Source organism: Sebastes fasciatus, chromosome 6 (assembly GCF_043250625.1).
Source record: "Sebastes fasciatus isolate fSebFas1 chromosome 6, fSebFas1.pri, whole genome shotgun sequence".
In the NCBI taxonomy this organism is placed as follows: Eukaryota; Metazoa; Chordata; class Actinopteri; order Perciformes; family Sebastidae; genus Sebastes; species Sebastes fasciatus.
In genome coordinates, this window is record NC_133800.1 from 20,771,556 (window position 1) to 20,795,479 (window position 23,924).

At 41.9% G+C, this 23,924-nt stretch overlaps 1 protein-coding gene across 10 annotated transcripts in view; it reads right to left on the reverse strand.

Moving 5' to 3' along the window:
* Positions 1-23,924, reverse strand: part of trpm3 (transient receptor potential cation channel, subfamily M, member 3) — a 162,394-nt gene that overhangs the window by 44,043 nt on the left and 94,427 nt on the right. For all 10 annotated transcript variants that reach the window (XM_074638312.1, XM_074638306.1, XM_074638311.1 and 7 more), the window contains exons 7-9: positions 11,209-11,383; positions 10,557-10,680; positions 266-338 (exon numbers count right to left, since the gene is read on the reverse strand). In XM_074638312.1, the coding sequence (XP_074494413.1) occupies positions 266-338; positions 10,557-10,680; positions 11,209-11,383 (372 nt within the window). The remainder of the gene's footprint in view (positions 1-265; positions 339-10,556; positions 10,681-11,208; positions 11,384-23,924) is intronic.

Consider the following 23,924-nt stretch of genomic DNA (forward strand, 5'->3'; position numbering starts at 1 on the left):
CTTTAAGAGAGAAAAAAATAAGCACAGATGTTTATGTTTTATTCCTGAGCAATGAACTGCAAAACTAAAAACATACTTGTGTGCTTCGAACATATGCCTAAACTGGGACAGTGAGAGGAATGCTTTCTGAAACGATATCATCCTCCTTTTATGTACAGAAACTTCCAAATAACAACATCCCTGGAGGGAGGCAAGTGAAATGGAAGCCACTTACTGTACACTCATGCTCCAGCACACACACACACACATAAATACACACACCCACCTTTGAGTAATGCAGTGAGGATGGCGAGGTCAATGTCTTGATGACCCTCCGACCCCATCCGGAAAACTGTTATCTGAGAGACAATGAGAGAAAGAGAGACAGACACAGAGAGAACGAGTGAGAAGAAGGAGCATTTATTGAAAGTTAACTCTATTACTTCTATTGTTGTTTGATTGAATGCATCAAGCCTTATAGCATCAAAAATCCAGTCACATCTTGAGAGGGCTCTTATTTGCTGGATTAAACAGCTTCACTAAAACCGCTGAGGTGTAGGAGGAGAGGAGAGGAGAGGAGAGGAGAGGAGAGGAGAGGAGAGGAGAGGAGAGGAGAGGAATTGCTTTGATGTAATGTACTTTATCTCCTCTCCAGACTCTCTTCATTCCTCTCTTGTCTCTTGTGCAGAGAACAACACAAAACTCTCACATACACTTCATACATACACGTTCACTGCACGGAAGGAATGAAGGGATTCACCGAGAAAGGCAACCGAGGGGAACCAGAGTGAAAACATAACAGAGAGAGATCAAACGAATATATGACCTAATAATGCTCTCCGTTACCAAAGCTCATTTTGTTCTTTTTCTGTTGCTGTGTCAGACATTTTTTTGGATTAGGCTTTCAGGAAAATATTGTACTCTAAGGCTACTTTGGGTCTGCGTCTGTGTCGTCTGGCTTGTCTTTTAGCTGCATTTTTTATATCCTGCGTGAGATGAACTAATGGCGCGATGGATGAGAGCCAAAGTCCGCTGAGAGGGAAATCTGAGAAATGGAGCAGCTTTTCCAGCTTTTTTTTTTTCCTCTGTGAAATGTAGCAAGCGCGTGTACACATATCCCGCGTTAACGTGTGTGGGCATACATGCTCGCATGTGTGCATGCGTGAAGGGCACCTTGTGGGAGTCGTGTACGGGAGAATGCGTGTTCTGAATACCCGACGAGCTATTCCTCTAATCCTTCCATCCACCCATCCATCTCCTCCCACCTCCCTCTCCTCCCTGCAGCCCATCTCCCCCCTCTAAATGGCTTCATTTCGTGGAGCTCCGGGAATCTGCGGGCTTTGCTGCTGCTGCTGCTGCTGCTTTCCCTTGGGCGATGCTGCAATGTTGTGGGCTAACCCTCCTCCTTTCTCCCTCTATCTCCCTTTCTCTTTTCACACAAATCTAAATGCACAAAACTAATTCAATCCACGTTGATGATTTACAGTATCTATTATGTCGGCTCATTCATCATTCGTATGATCAATGTATGTTATATGCTGATGACATGCTGGCTCCCTCCTGAGAGAGAAATGCGGAGTGTGATATCATGAATATCCTTAGACCTGGGTCATGCATCGAAACTGTCAACCCTAATAACGGGAGCATCTAAGTGTGTGTGCGCGTATGTGTGTGTGACGGTCACTATCGGCCCGTGCAATCAAAAGGTCTTTCTACAGGTGAAATGGGAGTGCAATGGGATGTGAAGGTATCGATTGAGGACTTCATGAGCGGGGACACCAATGAGTCCCTGGCCCGGTGTGTTCATGCGCTTCTCTGAGTTAAGTTATAGTGTCTGTGTGTGTGGTTGTGTGTGTGGTTGTGTGTGTGTGTGTGTGTGTTTGAATGGTGGCCAGTGGCTAGATTATTATTTGCTAGAATGCATCTTTGCCTTCACTCTAATAGATGTTAACAACACATTTAGAGAGCCATCTGCTGAACACACATGCAATACTGTGATCTAACCAAGTGTGTGTGTGTGTGTTAAAGAGAGTGAGTTGTCCCATGTGTGCTCTTACATAGAAAAGGTTAAATTATCACAAGGGTGTGATTTTCTAACAAGATCATAACCGATCTATACATTTTAAGGGCGTGCTCATGTGCGAGCCTAATTATTTCACCTCATTAGTACAGAATCCTAATCTGGCCACTTGTTCATTAAACCCTGTAGTTATCGTTATAGCAGAATGGAGAGTTACACACACACACACACACACACACAGGCGCAGACACAGGCACAGATGTACATACAGGTCTTGGCTGCCTTCGGGACTGAAGATGGATGACAGTGTGATAAAGGAAAGATGATGTTTATAGAAGATGTTCACCATTGTTTCTATTTTCCCGTCTCTCAAGGCTCTACCTCCACTTCCTTTTTCTTCCAGCCATCATCTTTCAGCCCCCCCACCTGCAACCATTAATCTCACAACAACCTCCCACTAGCATGCTACTCCCCTCCACCACCACCACCACCCTCATCCTTGCCTGCTTCCTCCTACTTCTTCCTCCCTCGTCCCTTCCCCCAATCACACCTCCAAGGTGACCCTGTGGATATGCGCTACCTGTCACCATAAAGGCTCTACAATACCGAGGCTAAGCAACACGACCTCTATGACAACACAAGGTTTAATCGCGATGATCACACAGAGAGTCGTCAATAAGTGTGTGCAAAGATAAACAGACCGCTTCTCCCTCATCTATTTTCATTGTCTTGTACAAGCAAAGGTGCTCTCAAGTACTTACTGTGAGCAAACAAGTTTATCGAACGGGTAGACCCAGCTTCATTGTATTTTTTTACTCATGGCATAAACCCGTCCATCTGTTGTACATTATGTTTCCGATGTGCTTGGCTAATACTGTATCTCAAAATATCTTAAAATGCTGAATGTATTTTGGCCTCCACACTGACAATCATCACCTCAGGGGTAAACAAGCGAGGGACAGGGCACTGACTCGTGTCTGTCACACTCCATCTCTCTGTTGACAAGAATAGAGGAGAGAGTAAAAGAGCGGGAACGATAAGGAGGTGGAGACGAGTGTGGAGGTGGGGGGTCTGGAGGATAGACGTGAGACGGCAGGAAAGCATGTGTAATGCAGAGGAAGACAGAAGGAGGGAGATTTAGTGTTGACAAATTCAAGACGGATATAAGAAATGAAAAAGGACGAGGCAGAGCAATCTGTCTCAGTGTGACTGGGATCTGTCGAAGGATTCCCGCATCTTCAGAGACGCTAAGCTACAAGCTTAGAGGAGGATCAGAAAACTGCACTTCACGCTGCAGTGAGCCAAGCTGATTGGAATACATTCATCTTCATTTAACAGGCAAGACCCTGCTGATGCTGCTGCATGTGCATACTGTACAAGACACATCGCAAACCTCACACACACACACACACACTCATACAGTCCACAGAGGTTTCCTCTGCATCCTCTGCATACCATACATTAACAATGGTTAGCAGTTCAGATCTGACAAAGCTCTGCTAATGGTTTCAACTGTGGGAATTTGAGCATAAAATATTTAGATGTGTATTTATTACTTTCCTGGATAAACCATTAACCAACAGGCTTTTACAACGACAGCCAAAGTAGAGGAAAGAGAGACATAAGTTTCTCTATTCATGAAATTTTAAACTGATAAACTGCCCTGTTGATAATCACCCAAGGAATTGCTGCTCTTCTAGCTCTTTCTTTCTCTGTTTTGTGGCTCAAACTCGCTACTGTACCTCATTTTCACATATGTTCTCCACCCAAGCATCATTTGTTTCCCTTCTTTTACTTCTTCTCTTGTCTCATTTCCTCCCACCTTCCCCCTCTATCCCTCCATCTGTCCCTCCCTCTCTTTCTCTCTCATGGTCCATTTAAGTCACTCTTTCGCTCTCCTCATCTTCCTCCTACTCGCTCTTAGTTTCTCTTGTCAGGGAGGCGGGGGAACATCGCGGATAGGTCGTTCCTCCTCAATATTTAATCCGAATTAAACATATAAGGACTATTCTACACTCAATTATTCATACCAAGCAGGGAGATACCAGGACAATCATCTTGCCACCCCCCACCACCACAGATGAAGAGTGAGGGGCCGAGAGAGAGGGAGGGGAGGTAGAATGAGGCTCCTCTGTTTTAATTAGACCTAGAATTGGATTCACACATTTCTAGCAAGAAAAAAAACAAAAAAAAAACGATGTGACAACAGGCCTTGATTATATTTAAAAGCACTGGTTCACAGGCAGCCTGTAGTCTTTTCAGTGTAATTGCTTGACATTTATATGAAATTGTTCCACCTTTATGTTGAAGAGATAAAAGAAACAAGATAAGTGATGTGAATACTCAAGGAAGATAATTACCCTTATCATCCAGACAAATTGTTACAGATGTGGCCTATGCTTTAGTATTCCCTTTCATTGCACTTGTATAAGACACCATCTATATACTTTACATCTGTTCCCCCTACGTATAACTCAAGAGCTTACGCATTATTCATTCGCAATTATTTCCCTTCCCTACCCCCCGCCGACTTGGACCCTCTATCATCTATCAGAAGACATGTTTTTCACTGGGAGATGAGCCAGCGCACTCCTAAATTAGACCAAATGAAAGCATAAAGCAGATAAGTGGCACTATTGTTTGTAGCTGCAAAGAGCACTTCTCAGTTTCATAATTTACTGCCTAACCGACTTCACAGCAACATATTCATGATAAAATTCATCACGTGGCCTCTTGAAATGACAATATTAAGGAAAAAATGTCTATGAGGCTTGAATACAACCAGCTGTTCCCCTTTTGGCAAAAACAAAGATAAAAACATAAAACACAGAGGTACAGATGTATGTATACATTTCAGTATGCACGCATAACGATTATTGCCTCTTGATATAACACATAAAGAGCCCCCAGTATGATAAACAAAGCCCAGGCAGCAGGGAAATAACTGAAGCACAAAGTGTTTACATGAATAAACCAACATGCTGAGACAGAAGCAAGACACATCCTTTCTTTAGTCTTCCTACTCTTCACTTGCCCTCCTATGCCTATCATACACTTGACGACTATGAAAAGACTGAAGTCTGACACCCTCTTACATCTAAAGACAATGCATCAACAAGTCACATCATAGTCATCATCCGTCATCATAAAGTCACTGAGTTTTTACGCCGTTTTAAACGACTTTTCAATCGATTTCACTGTGGGAGACAAATTTCCAATTTTGGAATGAAATCATGAAGGTTTTGCTAAAGTTGTGGTTATGCTCCCGAAACATAGGTTGTTTGGTTTAAGGTCGTCATAAAACTCAGTCCGATCTGTTCTATGGTGTGCTCACATCAAACATGAAGCACATTTTTTGCACGGCGCGATTACATACAAAGTCAATGCAAAGACGCAAATTCGCACCGGGCGACGCAAGTGAAATCTATGACTAGAACTCTGTGACTTATGACTCATTGTCTTTAGATGTGAGAGGGTGTCAGACATTATCTTTTCAAATTCTTTTCAAAGACTTCTAATGTATGAAGGGCAGTTACTCACAGACTATAAGATTTTGCAAAGACTGGGGATCTTGCCGGGTCACCATTTGAAAAATTACTACTAGATTCCTTTTGTGATTATTTCCCATCGTGCTCCAGGTGGAAATTTACAAGAAAAACTGACGAGTCGAGACTGTCGAGAAAAAAGTGGACAGAAAAATGCTTTCCGCAAGGACGGCCGCACGAACATGAGCTGATGTGGATTTGTGACAAGGAAACAGTTGGATCTTTTATACTCCATGCGGATTTCTCCTTGTGACAAACAGACATTCTCAAAGCCCCTCAAAGTTCTCCATTTCCTCCACCCATCTTCGTCCACATAGTTAAAAAAAAATTGTATCTGCATGGACAGGCAAAAACCTGCCACAGGGAATCCCCGCGAAAGGCCGTTTCTGATGGTGTGACATCACTTTGGCCATGCGGATACTCGCGACCCTCGCGGATGCGGCAAGCATAAATAGCCTGCGAGCTAACCGTACATTTCAGATTGATTGCTGGCTTCAATCATATACTAATCGACACACACACACGTGTATGTACGAGAGAAAGGGAGAGAGGGAGCACTGCAGACAGATTTATATGATAGAAGCTAGCAATATTGTTTGCTGCTGGAGAAATCACACCTATTGGTTGTTGAGAATGTTCACTGGTCATTGAACTTATGATAATATTAAACGTTTTATTTGATTTGATTAAAAGCCTGATTTAAGGCAGCTCAGACTGAGTTTCATGACCCCCTTACACCAAACTATCAACTCTAGCAAACCTCTTATGATTTTATTCCGACATTGGAAATTTGTCTGCGATCACTTGAAATCGTTGGAAAAGTATGCTGGTGTAAGGCCAGCATGAAGCAGACACACTCTCCCTGTCTCATACATTATCCCAGGCAGTCACCTTTAGTCTGTCTCTTTTCCTCCTACTCTTGGGCTTTCCTGCAGCAGAGCCAGAAAAATGAAAGTGCCAGCCAACTGGCACACAGACAGAGCACACACTCTCATTGTCTCTCTCGCACACACACACTTACCCCTTTCGGACCGCTGCACTGACCCAGGATAAGCCCACATTTGCTGCCAGTGTGAATGATTCAACGCAACAGTTTTGTGACCCTGCTCCTGACCTGGGTGTTAACATGGGGTGACGCTACTTGCCTTTGGTATACAAGGGTAAACACAGGTTTCTATAACTGCTATGGGACTGCATCACTGCATCCCTATAGTCGGTTAGCTGCGACATCTAGAGCCTCTCAAGTCTTAACTTACACTCTTGTCATCTCTTGAGATACTTGAACATGATTGTAGAATGAGAGTGTTGAATAAACTTTTCATAGGTGACAGAATAAATAAAAGTACTTCACCAATTCTCCTGCAATGTTTGTCTTTTTAAGTCTCCAGTGTAAATATTGAAAATCGTCAATCCTGCACAGCTACTGCCAGCACATGTAGGTATGAGTACATACCACAGTACAACACAGAAGACCATGTACATAGTAGTTAGTTTACCGGTAGATATGAACAGTTTGTTCACCATGCAGAACCATGTTTTGAAAATACTTTACAAGTGGGGGTAACAAACAAGTTTCAAAATGTTGTCCTGCAGAGCCCATATGGTGAATTACTGCAGTGGGAAGGAGCCAGAAAACCCTATGATCACATAATGGGAGATTTGTTTTGGCCTCATCTCAAAAGGGATGTATCACTTTTTAGGGCTGTCCCGAATAGTTGAACAGCTGAAGCTTCATTCATAACGTTGACATTCAAATTGGAAATCAACATTTGAATGTTGCCTAGCTTTTTCTTTTTGCATGTCTATTCATTCTGTTTAAACCCGGGATTGTTTCTGCACAGTTGCAGATAAAGATCAGGTTACACTAATATTATTATAGTATTATACTAGAATTAAATTCTGGTGGTGGATTGTTTCCGACTTGTGTGATTTAAATATTCCCAATAACTTCAGAGTGGTGTAAAGTCAAACTTTGTTGAAAAAAGAAAGATGCAATCATTTCCAAAAAGCACACCATGTTTTTATCTAAAGAAATATTCTGCTTCTATTCATATTTGTTGGTGTTTAGCCTTTCAAAAACAACATTTTCACAGCGGTCAAAAAACTGTGCTCTCCTGCTTGCTGCACAAAAAGGGATGCACACACTGACGAGTTATATTCATTAAAGGACCTTGATTTGATTTCTTTTCTCCCTTCCTCCCTTACAGTTACTCCCCTCCAATCACAAATGCATAAACACTCCTATCCGTGGCTTTCTGAGTGCGATCAGGAGGGAACCCTGATGCCTATCAGCCTGATAAATAGGAGGCTAGTGAAATTACCTCAGTGAGACAGAGAGAGAGGTGCCAGACTGCACACAGATGACATCTATCTCTCTCTCTTCCTCCAGCCATAATCAACGTTGGCTTTTTGAGACTGCATGGTGTATGGGCACTAATGATTGCAGAGAAAAGCCAGAATTTTTTTTGGAAGACATACAAGGAAGAGGAGTGCTTCCAGTGAATACATTACCACAGAGTATGCTATCATAGTTTTATATCATTGGTAAATGTATTATGGCATTGTTAAGGTTATAAGCCACAAATGACTATTTCTTTTTATATTCATACATACTACATGAAGTACAGCATCCTGGATATGAACACCTAACCCACTGTTTACCTGCTCCAGCACTCTGTGATCATACAGACATGTTAATTAGAGATGTAACTGTATAGCCCTTTTGTCACATGAAGAATAGTGTAGCCCCAAATGTCTGCATTTGAACTGTGGATGGCATGGTACAGTAAAGAACATTTTCTTTCTTCCTTCCTCAGAAAAATACCTAATTGGCCTGTAAAACACAGGAATATTACCACAAGGGTGAAGCAGGGTCGGTGGACTTTTATAATACTGCCAAAATACACTTTCGGTGCTCCGTTTCAGTTTGGCAGCGTTAACAGTTTTTTTAAGTTCAGAGTGAGGCAGCATCAGATTATCTGGCCTGTACAGCTGCTCCTGCTGAATGATTCACACATTGTTCTGCTCTGGTGTATTGTATTCAGAAGAACCATCAGTGTGAGCATCAGTCAGCCACTGGAACCCCACTGACAACACAATCAATCCACTTACACGCTGCACAACCATGACCAATGCTGGGCTGCCTGCAAAATACTATGTGTGCTATGTGTGTGCATGTTTCTGTGTGTGCACTTCGCTTGTGCACACGCTTTTGATTTTTTTTTTCTGTGACTCAGTGTGTTACAATTGTTATTTAAATTGGGCTGCACGATGTTGGAAAACTGACAGTGCAATATTTTTTTTATCTACAATACATATTGCAATATGAAAAAATACAGGAATTTTCAGCCTTAATTTAGTACAAGTTAAATGCATCAAACTGATGCACTTTGAGAGCAAAATTATGAGGCTAGATAAACAAGTTTGCGCTCTTGTAAACAAATGTGTGCTCTAGTACAACATTTAATTTTAAACGCATTTGTTTTATAGATATGAATGGCGCTGCCACGGAAAAAAAATCACACCAATGGTTAACGAGACATTGTCCGTGTTTCAAGACAGGTCGGTTGAGTTGCCGACATCGTCGCAGCCCCTCGCACTGGGGACAGTCCACCCCAGTTGACAGTCATTCCAGGAGCCCCGTCTATCCTTGCAGAAAGATAGGGCGTAGCAAGTCCAAGCCTGGAAAGCAGTGAGGTCCGAGGGGTGCTGTAAAGCTCACGGCTGGAGCTGCGAGCCACATTCACCTGGGCCTTTCCAAGCTGACCGATTGGAACTGGTCACGGCGCACCGGCATGGAGGAAAGGCGCCCGGCGAGGGCTAGCCAGCACCGGGGAAAGGATCCTCTAACACCAAGCGGCTGTCTCTGACCCGCCATATGAAATCCCAGACTGCGCTAACCCCAACCGTTGAGAAGTGTAAAAATATATACGATGCAAGTTTTCCTTTTGTATCAAGCAGCAAAAAGGTTGTAGCATGACATGTTTGAGTTAATTTGCTGACATCTCACGTTCTGGGATGTGACTATTGCGCATGTGCACATTGCAGATGTTGAAACGATATATATCGTGCACGGGTATTATTATAAACAGTGAAGACTATTTAAGGGATAATGTACAGTGAGACGGTTTTTCTTGTGAAATAAACCCCAACAGGGCGATGCAAGACTTACTTAAGAAATCAATAATTTGACACAAAAATGCTCCTCCAGAGTCTGAGTTAAGAACTGCATCCAAAGCAACAGTTTTTTATACATAGCAGCGGCCTGCTATAAAGAAATAACCGACCATAGAACACCATGATCATCTTGTGAATGAGTGTAAGGTTGTCTGTGGGTGTTTGCATGCACTGCTGTGGTGCACACTTTCAATCACAATGTGTGTGCCTGTGGCGAGAAAACATCAAGCCGCCTGCTACTGTGATCAAATGTACCACGATAAACGCATACACACGCAGACATAAATACACACCACCTCTACAGTTATAGCTTTCAACAGCATTAATAAGAGGTTGGTTTCATGTGACTGACAGTGCTCTAAAAGGACTGGGAATTAAACACTGCCAAAGGGATACAGACTCTCAAGGTGGAGGCCATTTGGTCCCAAACGTCATCTGAATACATTTACATCCACTTAACATTACATGTCATGCATAAAAGATGGGTTAATAATTGCTTCAATAAAAGTTTCATGGTGAGCAAGCTCCAACTGACAAATCCATTTGTCAATTGGAGCTTGCTATTTTTCATTTTTGGGCTTCTTTATACAGCAGAGACATGAAAGCTTAAATGAATGGTGATATTACACTGTTATTAGTGGTTTCATGGTGTGTGTGTGTGTGTATGTATGTGTGTGAGTGAGCGTCTGTCTATGTGTCAGTGCTTTAATGTTGTGTGTATATACTGCTCATATATTTGCTTTTCCTGCATCTGCAAATATACTCATGCATGTGCAAATATGTACATGTGTGTCAGCTGGCATGTGCATGTGCACATCTATGAAAGTGACACTCACCAGCTCCTTCTTCTTCATGCACTCCATGAGAATGATGAACAGATGTTGGGCCTGCGTGCGGCTGTAGGTGAAAGTCTTCTGGATGGTCACCAGCAACTGGTCTCTTAGAGACTCGTTAATTATGCTGCAGAGGTGTGGAGAGGAAAAAAAAGAGTGTGTCAAGAAGGAGGTCAGCTAGAAGTAAGAAGAATAAAACAGTTAGGGGGGGAGCAGGAAAAAATTAAATCTGTTTGTCAGAAAGTGAAACCAAGGTTGACTGGGGCTCTCAGCACTACTGTCTCTGTGTCCTTGGTGAGATGTGATTCTGCAGGTTTACCTTAATCTGTAACTGGATATATGAAGCTGTAAAAATAACTGAATTCATACGAGGAATATAACCAAAAATGTTCACTGTGTTTTGTTTTTTAAGTAACACATCAGCACATTTCAGTAAATGTATACATACTTGCAAGCTCTTGCATCAAGTTTACCATATATTTATATATATACATGTATTTATTTCCGCTGCTGTTATGTACAGTATACATGAAATTGCATGCTCAAACTAAAAATATCAGAAATCGGATTACCACATTTTCCACATTAGATCAAATTTGTATAAGTAAGCGTTTCTCCTTGGATAACAGCAGAATGAGTACATGTGAGTGCCTACCCTCCATCCTCGGAGTATTTGTGTCCGAAGGCCAAGATGTCTGAGGCCCTGCCGCTGCCGTCACACACCACCACCGGGACGGGGGGTGTGTCCCTGAGGTACTCCAGCACGATGGAGATCACATTAGGGCCGCCTTCTACGATCAGAGCCACCACCGGCACGCCCTGACCAATACCTGCACAAGAATGCAGAAATGTGAAGAAGGAAGAGGGAAGTTAAAGATAGAAAAATAAGACTCGGTCAAAAGCAAGTATATGGACTGGACTGTGTATGGTCAGTCTGTGAATCTATGGCTAAATTGTTACATAAATAGTGAGTGGTTATGTTTATAATATTAAATCCAGCACTACACGTCCACCAAGTGCGGCGAGGACACTAGGGGACGCGCTGCTCCACTCAACTGGCTGTTCAATCAGTGACGTACCCTCTCGTGGAATGCACATGATTTGTCCCTGGTTTTCTCCTTGCCGTTTCAAACAGGAAACAACATAGCGGCCTGCTTGTAAACCTTCTGTTATTCCTTCTTAACAATCCACCAAAATCTTCTGAAAACATTTTAAGTGAGAAATAGGCGATGCCACTGCTGAATCTCGTTTCATTGTAGAACAACATCGCCTAGTTTCACAGCTTGGTCCAGGTTTTGTGAGCCAGATGTGACGTGCTGGACGGGCTCATTTGCATAAAGGACTTTTAACTGCCTTTTCATTGTGACAGAGCAAAGGCCAACTCATTGGCCGAGCAATCATGTAACTCGTGTAACACTCAGTCGCTCAGTCAGTCAATCACTCACTCAGTGACAGACTTTTGCGTCTGTAGAGCTGGCCGTCTGCGGTCCAGCCAAAAAACAGAAGGATAGTCAATAAATAGGTTTCATTACATCAGCAATACTTGATCTATAAATAGAAAAGCTATATCCAAATGTGTTAAAAAAGGTGCAAACGTGACACCTGTGATGTCTCATGACTCACTGTAAGACTGTCAAGACACTGTACGCTTTCTAATTATGGTAGAAAGGTTTTTAAAAAAAAGCACCGGTACCAAAAATAACCAGCCCACTTTGTGCTTTGTGCTCTGTTCCTGTGACATGGTGTGAGTGTGTGTGTGAATGAGTTTCACTGAAAACCCCCCCACTGTTCCACACAAAAAATGTCTCCTTGCCTGCTAATCTCTCTAATCTTTAGAGTAATTATGTATAATTAGCAGTTGTTGTTTTTTTACACACGGTGAGACGATGTACAGGAGAAGGTACTGTAGATAAGAAAGTTACTGCCAAACTCTCCTCTCTCAACACTTACATTTGCTTGTACTGCTCTTCTTGTTTCCTTTCTGACTCTATTTCTCATTACCCCACTGAACATCACCTTTAAGACACCATAAACCCAAGAGTCCTTTTCTATCTTACCCCCCTTCGTTCTTTCCTCCTTTTAGAGGTCTCAGTCCAATCCATTTCCTAAACCCTCCTCCCCTCATCCTGCCCTCTGTCTCACTTCCTGTCTCTCCAGTCTTTCTTTCTATAGACCCTCCGTTCTCCTCCTCTCCCTCCCATTCTGTTTCATGAGGTTGTGTTTTCTGCCGGGTGTTTTGACTCTTCTAATTCAAAAGCTGTGTAACTGCCGGATCTTCCCCGCCCTGCACCCTCATCCCGGTCTGCATAATTCACAGAGGAGAAAGCATGGTCTGTCTCTCAAACACGCAGGCAGACGAGCGCATACAGATGCGCGCTTCCATACTGTATGCGCATACGCACACACAAGCGCACGCACGCACGCCGAAGCATACCCACCACCATTACGCTTTGCCTCACACAGCCTCGTGCGGCCTTGCAACAGGGACAGTTACATAAGGAGAATATTTTAGGGGCCTTGACTACTTCAAAGAGGTAAAACGTCACCGTGCCACAACACATCACACGACCATATATCAACAGAGCCGGATGTGAGGGAGACGCAGACTAATAACTTGTATTTTGTATCCGATTCTTCCTTTTCCTTTGGATGTCTATTTTTTGCCGTTACCTGCATGTGTGTGAGCTTGCAGTTGTGTCGGATCAAGCATTGATATTGATGACTAGTGAGCTTTGGAGGCAGCGCGACAGTATCTAAAGCAGATTATTGTTCAATTGAAACCCACCAAGGAGCAGATGAGGAGGGGAAAGCACAGCTGTGTCATGGCTAATTGGTAGAACGCACAACACACACACACTCACACAAACACACATACAGATAGAGGCACACACACGTAAACAAACCACAAATGAAATAAAATTCTCTTTTGCCTGACTACCCCAAAACAGCGAGCACATTTTAGAATGGCTTTTGACCTCCCATTTACAGTTTTTCTATTTAACAGATGAGGGCTTTGATTACTGTATTTAATCCTGTGGGAACTTCGATGTATGAACATGGCAGCCCATTAATTCAAATTAAAGCTGTCCACCCAGTGCAAACGCCGACAAAGTTTCTCCTGTTTCCACTTAAAACAATATTTTGATACTACATTATGATTAATTCTTATTGCCTTTCAATTTTACTGAACCTTATAATTGAGATAACTCAATGCGTAATGATGCCCAGGACACTCCTTTTTAGTTTTACACACATTTGTAGTATAATGTATTTATGGGAAGTTTTTCTGGATCCATGGACATGACCTGAATTTCAATTGGGGTCGCAACTAAAAAAACTGTCTGGGAATTTAATGCCCTAAACATAGTGTTAACACTCTGCTGCTTCTACTGAACTTGCAATTTTATACTTTTTATATTTTTAATCCTGTGATTGTTAGAAAGCTGAGAGTCCTTTGAATTATTCTATCTGTGGAGGCGGATTATGTGGTCTGAATTCTCCCTTTAGGTCAAATGAAATACTAAATAGTTGAACACATGCAGGGTGGGTTACATGAGTCGGCATTTTCAGAAGAATACCCATAGTTCTAGATGGAAATGTGAACCCAAAGCTGGAGAGCTAATCTGTTGGCGTATTTATTGAAGATGCAATACTTCTTACTGGAGTTCATCAAGTGTTTCCTCTGCCAAAGTGCAACACTGTTGTGGACTGTCCACACAGTGTGTTTTCTTCTCCTCATTTCTCCCAATACTTTTACATTCCATCACTGTTTCTTTATGTTTGCTAATCCAGAAGTGAGATGGGACTCTACAAATGAAGGAGGAACATGTCCTCTAATGATAAATGCACTTCATTAAAGTGGAACAACTGTTGTATCTTCCAAAAACAGTTGCAGAGGCGTACTCCAGGGCGTGTCAGTACACTATGAATCATTGTTGGGTACAGGTGCACACTTCTGACCACATCCAACTACACCAAGCAGTGATGCTGATTGAACACTTTCACACAGATACATATACAATATGTATGCCTAACTGACAGTTACATTGAGAGAAGGATAAACATTATTTTCCTATTCTTTAAAAAAATATATTTTAAGTCTCTGTGGAAATCAGGATGCGGGTGGTAGGGAGATGCTGTTATTCGTTGTTATGTCTCCCATCTGTTGTTCACTATAAAATGCCTTGCAACATAGTGAAAGCCGCGCTTCAACTGTTTCCTGACCTTGAGATTCTCCTTGCCCGTCTGTGTGTTATTTTGGTGCACAGCGCACAGGTGGGAGGAGAGGCGCAAACAGGTGGGAGGTTCATTCAGATGAAACAGTGCAAAGTGAGTTGTTGATATTTTGATGGGAAAATGGGTTTAAGACTTTGCGCTGAGAGTATTCGTCTGTAAAAGACGTCTCTTTCTGTCCATCTGCTGCCACTTGGGTGATTTATCAACAAGAGCTGTTGGTCTTTGAATTATTTAAACAATCTGTTATGTTATATTAACTGTTTTAAGTTTTGATTCCCAACTTTGGGCTGGAGATAATGATAAATATACTGATTTATACAGTGAAATAGTGTATAGTATATTCTGTGGATACGTGATTTCATAAAATACACACTCTACACAAAATACTAGGGGTGGGAATCACCAGAGGCCCCACGATATGATATCATCACAATACTTAAGTCACGATATTGCGATGTTAAACATTTTGCGATATGCTGAGTATTCCGATATATTGTGATTTATTAACTTTTTTCATCTGCAAATTATTGTATATGTTTTATCTAGTAAGATACAGTTTTCTCTCCATTCATCTCAGAGTTTTCATTCATATATCCTGAGGTCAGAGGTCAAGGGATCCCTTTGAAAATGGCAGTGCCAGTTTTTCCTCGCCAAAATTCAGCGTAACTTCGGAGCATTATTTATCACTCTTCCCTCCTGTTAAGAGGTTAATTGTTTATATAATAAAAGATCGATGCTTGACATCCGTGTATCGATACAATATTGCCAAACAAAATAACGCAAACTTTGCTGTATCGGTTTTATCCCCCGCCCCTACAAAATACCCTACACAGTCTATACTGTCTCCCTCAACACATTCAGCCTTTCCAACCCGTATTCTTGTAATGACTGTATCCATGCACCATTCACACACTCCAACGCATCAGATAACACAATGTGCAAACCCCTACTCTCTCCCTCGTCTCTCTCTGTCTCATACATGGTTTTAACCCAGTGCCCACACCTTATCTCTCAGGAGGAGAAACTACCGTGAAACTGTGTGAAACTGTGTGAAACTGTGTGAAACAGCAGAAGCAGAAGAGAAGGAGAGAGGTGGTCGATGAGACTTCGCGGCCATATCTTTCTATATTTATCCAGCCTGGGAGACGAGGAAGCGACGAGGAGAAGAAGGAATTAGGAGGAAACGAGGAGCGTGTAAGCGAGACACACATAACATGCTTAAATGGTCCTAATTAAGGATCCAGCAATGACTCATCCTTCGCGCGTGTGTGTCTCTGTGCGTGCGTGGGTGTGTGCGAGTGTCTGCGAGTTTGTCCTTGTATGTGTCAAATTAGTATCAGCATGACTGGAGGAGGTGTGCTACAGTATGTGGGTCGTTGTCTTCGCACCCCTCAACACCAGAACCAAAAAAAATAAAACACACACACACACACAAACATCATTATCCTGGCAACAACTAAAGCAGACAGGAAACATCGGATCTGTGAAGGCAACATGACTCGACAGGCAACAGAACAAAAGGTCAGGGGGTACATCAAAAGGGCAAATCCTCTCTCAAACTTTACTTTTTCAGTCGTGTTGTGACATCAACATATCTTGTCATTTTTTTTTTAACATACTCAAAGGAATTCAGAGTAAATCAGATGGTCTGTGCCACCTTTTAAAAGTCATTTTAGTCGAGTTGTAGTGTTACCAAGGCCGTGAGCCAGAGAGAATCAATCATGAATGGTGTTATTGTTCAGGAAAATACATTTACAACTGGGAAATTGGGGTTAAAGGAATTTTACCCCATTGATTTGTGTGGTGGCGAGTATGTGAGCCTGTATGTGCTTCTTTGAGAGCCCTGTCTATGAAAAAATCATGTATGGAAGCCTTATTTTGTAAGTGCTGAAGCTTACATAGTGTTGTATATGTGTTTGTGGGTTCAAAACTTGTACCGAAGACAATGTATCCTCTCCCAAAGTCAAATCAAGTTTATAAGAAAGTGTATTAAATGTCATCTGGACTTTATTCCGATACAAGACACTTGAAATGACAAGTATAAATAGGGTCTTAGATGACTTGACTTGTCCTTGCCAAAACACTTTAGTATCTGCTCAGACAACTTTGTATCAGCAACTAATGAGATACAATACGTATCTCCACTCTGCACTTTAAATGATCCATAAAAGCAACAGTAAACATGTCATCACGTCACAAGGGCTACAGTCCCCCTCTGAGTAGTCGTAGATATGTCACCTTGTTTTGACTCTCACTCTAGCCTATCAGTGAGTTATTGGAAATGCTGGAATGCAGTAACTCAGGTTTCTTGTTTAGCCCATTATCATATATAAAATGGTGGTTTGTAACACATAAGAAGAAACAATTGAATCTTGAAGCTTAGCCAAAGTTCAGTCAGGGAGACTCCTTTTTCTTATTCATTCACAAATCTCTGTCTATCACTCTCCGACTTCTACTCCATCAGCTGACTATGGTCATTCACTCTAAGTTAACCAATCAGATTTTGTCACGATCTCCCTAAGCCAATCATGTCGTTGCCGTTAAATTCTAAATTATAGACTGTTTCTCCTCTCTGCTGTCAGTGTCATTTTAAAAAGAACAAACCATAGACTGTATATAAAGATGTACGACATGACAGCTCCCCAAAAGTGAAGCCAAAACATTTTGATCGCCCCCTGGTGGCTGGCTGCAGTATAGGTCATAAATCCCACCTCCTCCATGTTAGCGGATGGGGCAAACTAAGAAGTCGAAATACACGTCAAATAAGTTTTTTCCCAAAGATGGTCTCTGTCATTTTAGGTAGTTTTTATCACGCTGATATACTCTATGTCCAAGTGTTCATTTTTCTAATGAGTTTGGTTTTAATTGGTTATTTGATGCTATAAAAAAGGGGTGAGACGTCATGATTGACAGCTGTGAGTCTCTAATTACTAACAAGCTGCGGCGGTGCTCGGCTCGCGATAGGTTCAGGCGGGTGTTCGATACCACGGCTCCAGCTCCCCGATCACTACTGCGCAGACTCTGTCTGCAAATGACGTCAAAATCTCAAGATGGCAACTCTCGTATCTGAGATATTTTGGTTTCACTTTTGGACGGTGGATGTAAGTGGACATGCGTCGTCCATCTACAGTCTAAGTAACGGACGTGACCCTCCTCCACCCCATTCACCTCCAGTCTTCATCACATTCACCACCACCACCAGTGTCTAGACTCCATCTGGGAATCTTCCTGTACGAACCATGGCATCACTACCCCTCTGAATATGTCTTGATGGGGTCTAATTGCCAAAGACTCCCCACAATTTTTAATTTGATTGTTCACCGTGTAATTAATCTATTTGTTCACTCTACATGAAGTCTCTCCTGATTCAACTTTAATTGTTTATTTTTTCCACAGTTCACACTACTGATCATGCAATCAAACTCGTTCCACACCACATAACACTCTGCACATCCTCAACCTGGAACCATACCTGGATCAAGTCTTGCATCCAACCAATACCCTCTACTGGCGTTGTTATCTCTCCACCACAGGGTTGAACACTCTGGCGCTTCATGTTTATCTTTTTGACGTATTTTTTTGTGTATCCTTTCGTGCACGAACACACCTTTCCCCCAATGACTTTTACTGTCCCCATGCTGTCTCTGTACACTTTATTCTCTCACGTGCCCACAACTATTTTATCTACTGATCCACTCCCACAGAGCCAGCTCAGCTCAGCTCCACTGATTTAACCAGTCATCAATGCAGCACCACCGCTGGGACCAAAACCATCGACCAGAGGGCTCATGAAAAACTAATATCAATTTACACGACTCATAGTATTAATTGTCTCGAGACTTGAATTAACTTGTAAACATCTAAATGGCTTTTGAATATTAATTTTTGCACAGCACAATTTACAAGCTTTAATACATAATATTTTCCTGCTAGACGTGCTTTATTGGATACATTCAGCAGAGGGTGACATTTCTAAGCCAGACTCAAACTGTGAAACTGCAGCTGTGTGATATATGTGTCAAAGAACAAGAGCCACCAAGTAATCCAGTTGGTCACACAGTTGGAGAGTGTAAGAAAGGGGCAATATCATAAGCTATATTTGAAAATTCAAGAGTTTGTCCAGGCACTTATAGTGCTTGAAAGAACAGCATTACTACCCTCTTGGCTTCCCATGTACCATAGCTTAGCTATAATCTCTTCTGTATGGACTGCTCCATGGTGGAGGTCACAATGTCACAGCTACAGTAATCTGCAACGCAAGACCTTATGGCTTCTGGATTCAATTACCAGAGCTACTTCATCTTTTACCTATGCCGTGATTAATGAAAGCACGGCTATATGAGGGTCAGTGAAGGTTACACAGTCGACTCAGAGTTAAAATGCACCCATGCCTACACTGACGCACTCATTCAATATACAAAGTACTTATGTGCCCTTTTTTAATATTCCAAGTAATTTAAGTAAAATGGAAGAGGGTACACTCAAGGTGCCTCATTCATTCTTGCAGACTTTATCTAAACTAGCACAAATTAATAACTTGTCTTTGGGCCTGGCGTGTGCATCACAATTTAATATTTTCACATGTGCAAAAAAGTGTGACTAAGATGCAGGGTTTTCGTATTTTTTTTTTGTTCAGAGGAGAGTAAGTAAGAAAACACTCATGAATCAATGTCCTTACTCTTTCTGCCTTTTCACTTCTTTCATCCTGCTTTTTCAGTGAAGACACCTCAAGGTAATATCCCGTCTCACCTCCTGCATCCTCAACAGCTGCATCACACTTTCTTTGTGCTTTATATAATTCTCTCCCCTCTCTGCTCGCCCTCAATCCCTTTTCCGTGTCTTCATTTTCTCACTCTCCTTTCTCCCTCTTTTACTTGTCATCTCTCTGAGGCAGGTGTGTGATTAAAAAAGCATTATAGCCTCATGGAGACGTGTCAAAAGAGCTGTGCGGTGGCTGAGTGAGCTGTGCTGAATGGTGCCAATCATTTTATTGATTTTCTTCATCTTTCAGTTTGACAATGTCTGCTACCTTGAGGAGACAGTAAGGAGGAGTTAAAAATGAAATATGTCACTGTGTGTCCTCAAAGTCCATAATTGAGAGTGAGTCAAATCAACAATTTGAATATTATGCAATGTTCAGGATCACTGGTTATAAGCTCTGTCCCTCTGTTTGCATGTGAAGCGTCCTGTGCTGCCTAAGCTGAATCCTTGTCACGGTCATCCAGGCTCATTGGCATCTGCATCTCCGTCCATGTTGTACCAAGCTAGACCACGTCGGGCCGAACAAGTCACGAGAGAGCCATGCATGTACGGCGGGGCACAGTGCTGAGCATTTACTCAAGCGTGTGAATGTGCTGGCTCCAGTCCACTCACCATATTTTACAGCCTCCCAACCCCAGTTGCCTGTCTCAAGCCATTTATTTTGTTTACCCCCAACAAGAGCTGTCCCTTCCATATTCTTGTCCACTTTCCACTGAAGAGGGCACAAAACCACATGAGGCGACACCTTCCGCAACACCAAATATACAGCAGAGACTGGAGGTATGCAGGGGGAATACACAAGTCTTGTCACCAAGGGTGGTGTTAAGAGGTTTAGGAACTGCCCAACTGTCCTCCAATGATGAGTTCTGACAGGTGCCAATGGTGCTGCCATAACTTGCGATGGAAATGCGCAATGTGCAAAATGACCACAAATATATTTTGGGGACAGGGAATCAAAATGTAACAAGTCAAATTATCGTGACCTAGAAGATTTTTTAAAAACATTGTTTGCAATATCCAAACTATATCTAGAGCGCAGCCAGACCGAAACACACTCCTATTAGTTATATAGAATCGATTCTCATATTTAAAAGTTGTGTTATTATATTGTGGAGCAAATTTGATTGCTACAGCATTTCCGGCACTCACATGGTGATAGCCGTTGCATGGAAAATCGCACACAGGCACAGTAGGATTAGCAACAGGATTGCTCAGACATCACAAAAAACACCACAGGGGGAGATTACACATATCTATCCACCACACTTCTTTCATCTTGTGTTTGTGTGCAGCGTGCGTGACTACTGTGTGTTAAGAGAAAAATAAGAGCTTGTGGTTACGTGTGGTCCGCAACCCACATGTTTGGCCATTCAGACTAAACTGCTTTTTTCCTTTTTACTTTCTTTATCCTCCGTTCCTTGACAGGACCTCAGGCTACTCTTGGATCCCACGGGAGCCCCGCTGTGGGGAAAATTGATGCACTTCTCGATTGACCGTGGACAGGTAATCAAATCAAGAAATGGTCCTTGTCTGCCAGCCCTTCAGAGGTGAATGAGGAAGTGAAGGATACACGTGTGGTACGAGGTACATTACATTTACACAGACCCACACACACTGGGGCTGCACATTTACCTGACAATCTGTGCAATATAAATTGTAGCAACATTCAAACTATACGAAAATGGATATGTGGCTGGTTTGTCAGATCGTGTGTTTAACTCCTTTGATGTATGTTAACCTCTTTTGGGAGTAAAATTGTCCCTTTGCTATTATGCAGAGCTTCAGGATTGCAGCTGTTCTAGCGGAGTTTTTTTTCTCATGTTAAGAAGCTTAAAATTAGCCTCAAATTTCACAGCCATGCAGAAATGAATTATTACTTATTAAATTGCTTTGATTTCAACATCACCTCTTATTACTGAGTGTGCGTATGTGCAGCTGCCACACCTGTATTTTTTATTGGTCTATACCACAGACCATCCATCCATCCATCCATCCATCCATCCATCCATCCATCCATTATCTGTAACTGCTTATCCCAGTCAGGGTCGCGGGAGGGCGGGAACCAATCCCAGCTGACATTGGGTGAAGGCGGGGTACACTCTGGACCACAGACCATTATTATTATTTATTTATTTTGTAACACTTTTCGAACAATTTGCCTTGGCTATACTCAACAGGTGGTGATAGCCAGTAGGGCGATCTTAAATTAGCTTTATGATAATGTTTAGATTTTGTAAATTTACCAACTACAACATTATGAAATTCCTAACAACAATAGCTAGATTTATCAGTGCCCAGACAAAAGAAGGTAAACTTGCTTTGATTATGCAAACAATGCTCTTCATGTGAATCACAGATAAAAAAATCACGTCATACTACGTAACAATAGTTATGATTAGGGCTATGGATCCATTTTGGCTGATACAGCACTTCACCTCAAGAGGCAACAGTTGCCAAGCTGAGTGGCAGGTTATAAAACTGAAGCTGGTTATCAGTGTAACCTCAGACACTGCTGAGGTTAAGGTTAGTGTCAGAGTGATAGCTCTGTGTTATGGATGGCCAGCAGCAGATTTACAGTACACATGGTCACCTATCAACTTGTTTCATTAGTAGATCCCAGGCAGTGGGGGTGGGGGGAAAATTACAGAATAGTGACGTGATATTTTGCGTGGCAATATTGTATCGATACACTGACATCAAGTATCGACCTTTTATTAAATAAACTATTAACATCTTAACAATCTGACGCAATTCTGTCTTTCAGAGGTTATAACGGGTTCAGTCTCAAATCTAGAATGAAGATACTGGTATCATATGAAACTAGACAGGACGAAGGAATTGATTGGTACCATGTCATGCTAGCTTGTTGGGAAGATTGTTAAATAACGCTCCAGTTACACAAAATTTGGTGAGAAAAAACTGGCATTGCCATTTTCAAAGGGATCCCTTGACCTCGGACCTCAAGATACTGTATGTGAATAAAAACTATTTAGATGAATAGAGTGAAAACTGGATCTTATCAGATAAAACAGATGTTGAAAAACTTCATAATTTGCAGTTGAAAAAAAGGTAATAAATTGCAATATATCACAATACTCAGCATATCGCAATAAGATCGTACTGTGACGTAAGTATCGTGATAATATCGTATCATGGGGGTCTGGTGATTTCCACCCCTACCAGGCAGTATTAGTGCTGGATCCAAACATATGTTCATATGATGGATAAATTAGGGATGGCGCAGTACATTCCCATCATATGGATGGTCAGATGCTTGTATGACGACTGGGCGTCCCTTTGCCTTCCCAGCCCCTTTTGTATGAGTCCAGGCATAGGATGACAAAGGGAAGTCCATAGGTCACATGACTGGATGATGAACAAGGAAGAAGTACATTTGTGTATCCTGTCAAACCCCAGGGACGTTTCTTAAATCTCTGAAGACAAGAGGTTAGGAGGAATATAGTAATGGTTAGTGGAAAAAGAAGGCCAGTTTCATTCTGAGTGACATTTAACACACCGTTATAAAGTCCCTATCAGTGAACATCAGTGATAGGTCTGACAGCGAATGGAAATGGTGTTGACAAAGGTGAGATTCCATTTGGTGACATCTATTTCCTGACACTCTCAGTTTTTAAAGAAGCATTGATGTTAAAATGTGTGCATTTATGTCTCACAAACCCTGAGGAACGTATTATACAATGGCTTTATGTTGGCAACAAAAGAAGGTAATAACAAATACATCATGGCTGCAAACCAAATTTCTTTGACTCAGGTTTGTTCTCGGCTCTGACACGTTCTCCACAATGCTGTGAGAGGCTATAGAGAAATGTATTTAAAGGGTATCAGGGAGGTTTGTGTGTGCGTGTGTGTCGTTGTTTGTGGCCTGTGTGAGAGAGAGAGAGAGAATAAGAGAAAAGAAAAAGAAAAAAAGACAGAAATGCATTTTGTATTCATGCTAATCCCTTTGGTTTCCAGCTAAAGTAAATTGTGGAAATTGAAAACAGAGAAATGCAATGTGACAAGGGCTGAACGGTGGATGAACACTCCATACAAAGGCAAATATGTGCACGTGAAGACGCAAATACACATTAATATACACGCAGGACATAAACACCTGCGTCTCGCACAAACAAGGATTCAAATGTACTCTTGCTGCCCTTGTTATGAGCATTATATACTTTTGATGCAACAAATTTAAAAATGAAGGGATGGAGGGCTGCAAAGAAATACAGAAGAGAGCAATATTCTGTTGAGTTTCAACAGCAGTCTGTAATAATACCCTGTTATTTGTGTGTCTGTCAAAATATACAAAAATACACAAAGAAATTAGGCCATCTTGACGTCTGTGATGTTGACCCAGTGGTTTAAAATACT